This window comes from Morus notabilis, unplaced genomic scaffold (assembly GCF_000414095.1).
Source record: "Morus notabilis unplaced genomic scaffold, ASM41409v2 Scaffold1180, whole genome shotgun sequence".
Classification (NCBI taxonomy): Eukaryota; Viridiplantae; Streptophyta; class Magnoliopsida; order Rosales; family Moraceae; genus Morus; species Morus notabilis.
The window spans coordinates 61,277-64,920 of record NW_010361757.1 but is presented as its reverse complement, the minus strand read 5'-3'; the positions used below and the strand labels follow the sequence as shown (position 1 = coordinate 64,920).

At 38.0% G+C, this 3,644-nt stretch overlaps 1 protein-coding gene across 1 annotated transcript; it reads left to right on the top strand.

The window, feature by feature from the left end:
• The first annotated feature begins 644 nt into the window (after window positions 1-644).
• On the top strand, window positions 645-2,472 carry LOC21386447 (dnaJ homolog subfamily B member 6). The gene is made up of 5 exons (XM_024167250.1): window positions 645-1,155; window positions 1,277-1,364; window positions 1,450-1,520; window positions 1,879-1,935; window positions 2,060-2,472. Exons 1-5 carry the CDS (start codon window positions 1,048-1,050, stop codon window positions 2,219-2,221), a joined length of 486 nt encoding a protein of 161 aa, XP_024023018.1. The 5' UTR covers window positions 645-1,047; the 3' UTR covers window positions 2,222-2,472.
• The last annotated feature ends 1,172 nt before the right edge of the window (window positions 2,473-3,644 follow it).

Sequence of the window (3,644 nt, the reverse complement as noted above, 5' to 3'; positions counted from 1 at the left end):
TTTATACATATACCCTAACAATTTGAGTCATGTGAGTGGTCACGTGCATTGGGTCATTACGGATCTTGATAAAAATGACCACATTACACATATTTTAAAAGGTTGGGGGTCAATTTATAAAAAAAAATTAAAGACTAAACTGTCACTTACTAAATAAGTTAAAGGACTTTTTTGTTAATAACCATATATAATTTTATTTTTATGTAATTTTTATCAAATTCAAATAAAAATCTTATTAAAAAACTTTTTTTTAATAAGCTATCTTTTATTTATTCTGCAAACACTCGCTCTCTTTTTTTTCCTACATGATTATGATTAGAGGACATTTATCATTTCAGGAAACCTATTTAGCCAAAAAAAGAAGTCGGAAATTTGAATCGAAACCAATTCCATCGGAAAACAATTAACAAAAATTAATAAAAAGAGGACGAAAAACACACATATAGAGAAACATCGTCGCCAACGGTGCAGAAGACAAAGAAACGTTTCGGGAATAAAAAATTAATATATAAAAACAAAAACAAAACAAAAAAGAAATAGGTTAATCTGTTAATGGCAAATCATCGTAATTAAATTAAACGTCAGGGGCAATTTAGAGTGGTGGCAAGAAAATATCTAGCCACCATCTTCCTTAATCAAACGTAGAGAGAAATGTCTGGAACTTTCTTCCTTCATATCTTCTCCTTCACCCGCTTATAGCCCTTTCTCATCACAAAGATATTTTCTCTCTCTAGCCTATAAAAAGTCTAGTTTCCCTCGAAAAAAATAAAAAATAAAAATACTCTCTCTCTCTAGCCTATACAAAAGTCTAATTTCCCTCGAAAAAAATAAAAAATAAAAAATAAAAATACTCTCTCTCTCTCTCGCCCTTTCCTTTTCTCCCAAAGATATTCTCGCATTTCTGGTCTCTGTGTTCTCTTTCTCTCTATGGTCTGAGAAAATATACATCGGACTCGAATTTCTTCTTGTGCGAGACGAGAAGAGCGTTATAGAGAAATCTTTTTCTTTTTTTGGCTTTTTTTCTCTGTCGTTTCTCTTTCCCGTTTGATGGATCGGGGAGGATCCAACGGCGGATCGTGCTACTACGCCGTCCTCGGGATTCGCAAGGACGTCTCCTTCGCTGATGTCCGCACGGCGTACCGCAAGCTCGCTTTGGTTAAGTACCGCCAAACGACGGCGTTTTGTTCTCTCTCTTTCGTCTTCGGATTTTCTTATTCTTTTCCTTCGATTTCTCACCGGAATGTTGTGTATATTTTCTTCTCTTCACCTGATTCAGAAGTGGCACCCGGACAGATGGACTCGCAACCCCGCCGTCGCCGGCGAGGCTAAACGAAGGTTTCAGCAAATCCAAGAAGCTTATTCCGGTAAACAAAAAAAAAAAGAGAAAATAATTTTCTTTGAAATAATTGCATTGATGGCCATTGATTTTCAGTTTCTGCGGATTTGCAGTTTTGTCTGACCAGACGAAGAGGTCAATGTACGACGCAGGGCTCTACAACCCCCTGGAGGAAGAAGACGAAGTCCGTACTCTCTCCTTGATTATTCTTACCAGGCTTTTTTCAGCCTACACAAGGCGTGGTAAAAGAATTAGAATCAGGAAAACGATGTCGTTTTGAGCAGGATTCATTCCCAATCCCAACTGATTTTGATTATTTCCCGAAACGAAAACGACGGCATCGTTTTCTCTCACTATTCGCTTATCTATTTTCTCCTCTTTCAGGTCCTTTTTGTCAAGAAATTCAAAGATTTTATCGACATTTGATCTGAAAATTGGAAACTTTCTTTTTTTATTTTCCTATTGATTGATATCTTAAACTACTAAAAGTTTACCTTCTTTATGTGATTTCCTTGTGTGCCCTTGAATTATTTTTTATTCAGGAATTTTGTGATTTTATGCAAGAGATGATTTCCATCATGAACAATGTCAAAGACGAGGTAGAGTTTTTCCCTTTATTCTATTTTATTCTTTTGCGGGCAAAACTGTAATTTTTGCGTCATATTATGCCCCACAAAATTTTTTTCTGGTTTCTGATACTTTTGCTGGGAAAAAATATCTTAGGGAGATAGCTTTGAAGATCTCCAAAGGATGTTCGTGGAAATGGTCGGCGGTGATGGGACGAGCTTTGACCTCAAAGAGGATCCGACGGCCACCAAGAAGGCGCGTGTAAATGCGTCCAAAAGTAGCGCGGCAAAGCGCAAGTGCAACGCGTCCCGCTGCTAGTTGATGGTGCACCGGGTTAGCGTGGAACTTCATGTGTCTGATAACCACCACTCTTCTTTGCCTTGATTGTTTCCCCTAAATCAAAGATGTTAATTGGATGGGGTAGTTTGGTTCTTTAGGACTGTTTTTTGGTAATTAATTAATAACAATTTCCCCTTTTTTCTTTTTTTGTTTCTTTGGGTCTACTTTTATATTGGATTGATTACACATTATTGTTCGTGTTCTTTCATTTTGGTTGATCTAAATGACAATTGTCAGGGCCTTTTGCATGCCTCCACACTTGCACGTTCTCTAATGCTACTTGTTAGTGCCAAGTCATGTATTTTGCACGTGTAGAACAAAGATGAACACCTGTTTCCTGCTAAATAATTGTGCGAGGTCCTAAGCATGACATTATATGAATAATGTCAGTGACATGAAATCTCGTATTAATTTATGAGGTATTATAATTTTATTAGTAATTGATTTAAAAGATGGTCACATCAATCTCATTCTATTAATAAAATTATCACTGAGTTGTATAAAAATTGTGCTTATAGTTGAGATTCTTAGGCCCTGTTCGTTTGTCTTAATTTACTCAAGAAAGGCCCACTTGAATGCTGAAATTGATCCAAGTTCACGTTCGGTGTTTGAGAACTTAAATTCGAACTCGAAAATTAATTCGAGTTACCAACCCATTTCTGAGTTGCACTCTTCCCTGCTATTCGAGTTACTTCTTTGCACTTTTACAGTGCGGATTCTAAGATCTATTTCTTCTTCCTACACTGTCGTTTCACGTGGTTCTCTTGTAAGCGATATTCTCTGGAATTCTTCTCGCTTATCGTTTGACCAACAGCCATGATCTGCTCCTTCAACGTTATACCATTCGATTTCTGAGAGCTGTGTATTGTTGAATCACTATTTTCCCCCAATCCCAGATTTCAACCCTACCCCACAATTTCGGTTCCCATATGCATCTTTTGTGTCCCCCTTCCCCCACCATTGTCATCGTTCTTGTTTCTCCTTTAAAACGGGGAAATTTGTGGGGACTTCGTTGGTTCGGCGACCTCGGTGGGTGAACATCGTACTTCGATGTAGAGGCAATAGTGCGCGCCGTAAAGCTCTCCAGCCGAGACGTCAAAACCTACTTCCCTTACCTCTGTCGTCGCCGGTACTTCAAACTTGCTAACCCTTCCTCGCGTTTGGGGAATCTCCAATGGAACCCAATCTCCTCCTCCATAGGCTCCAATTCGATAAGTCTTTTTCAAAGGCTTATGATCAGTTTATGGGAAAAACTCATTTCAGTTTCGGATGATTTTTCGGTCTCTAGTTTGCATTCCGAGCACTAGTATTTTGGTGAATTCATTATGTTCATCGGAGCACTAATATTTACCCCTGTTTGTTCAGTTTCTGGAAAAAAAAAAACAGAAACTGTTTCTGGTGA

Bases quoted from the DNA above. Each gene is read 5' to 3' on its own strand.
- LOC21386447 (XM_024167250.1), top strand. From the start codon at position 1,048: ATGGATCGGGGAGGATCCAACGGCGGATCGTGCTACTACGCCGTCCTC. The intron at 1,156-1,276 runs GTTAAGTACCGC...CACCTGATTCAG, and splicing joins CGTACCGCAAGCTCGCTTTG to AAGTGGCACCCGGACAGATG. The intron at 1,936-2,059 runs GTAGAGTTTTTC...AAAATATCTTAG, and splicing joins TGAACAATGTCAAAGACGAG to GGAGATAGCTTTGAAGATCT.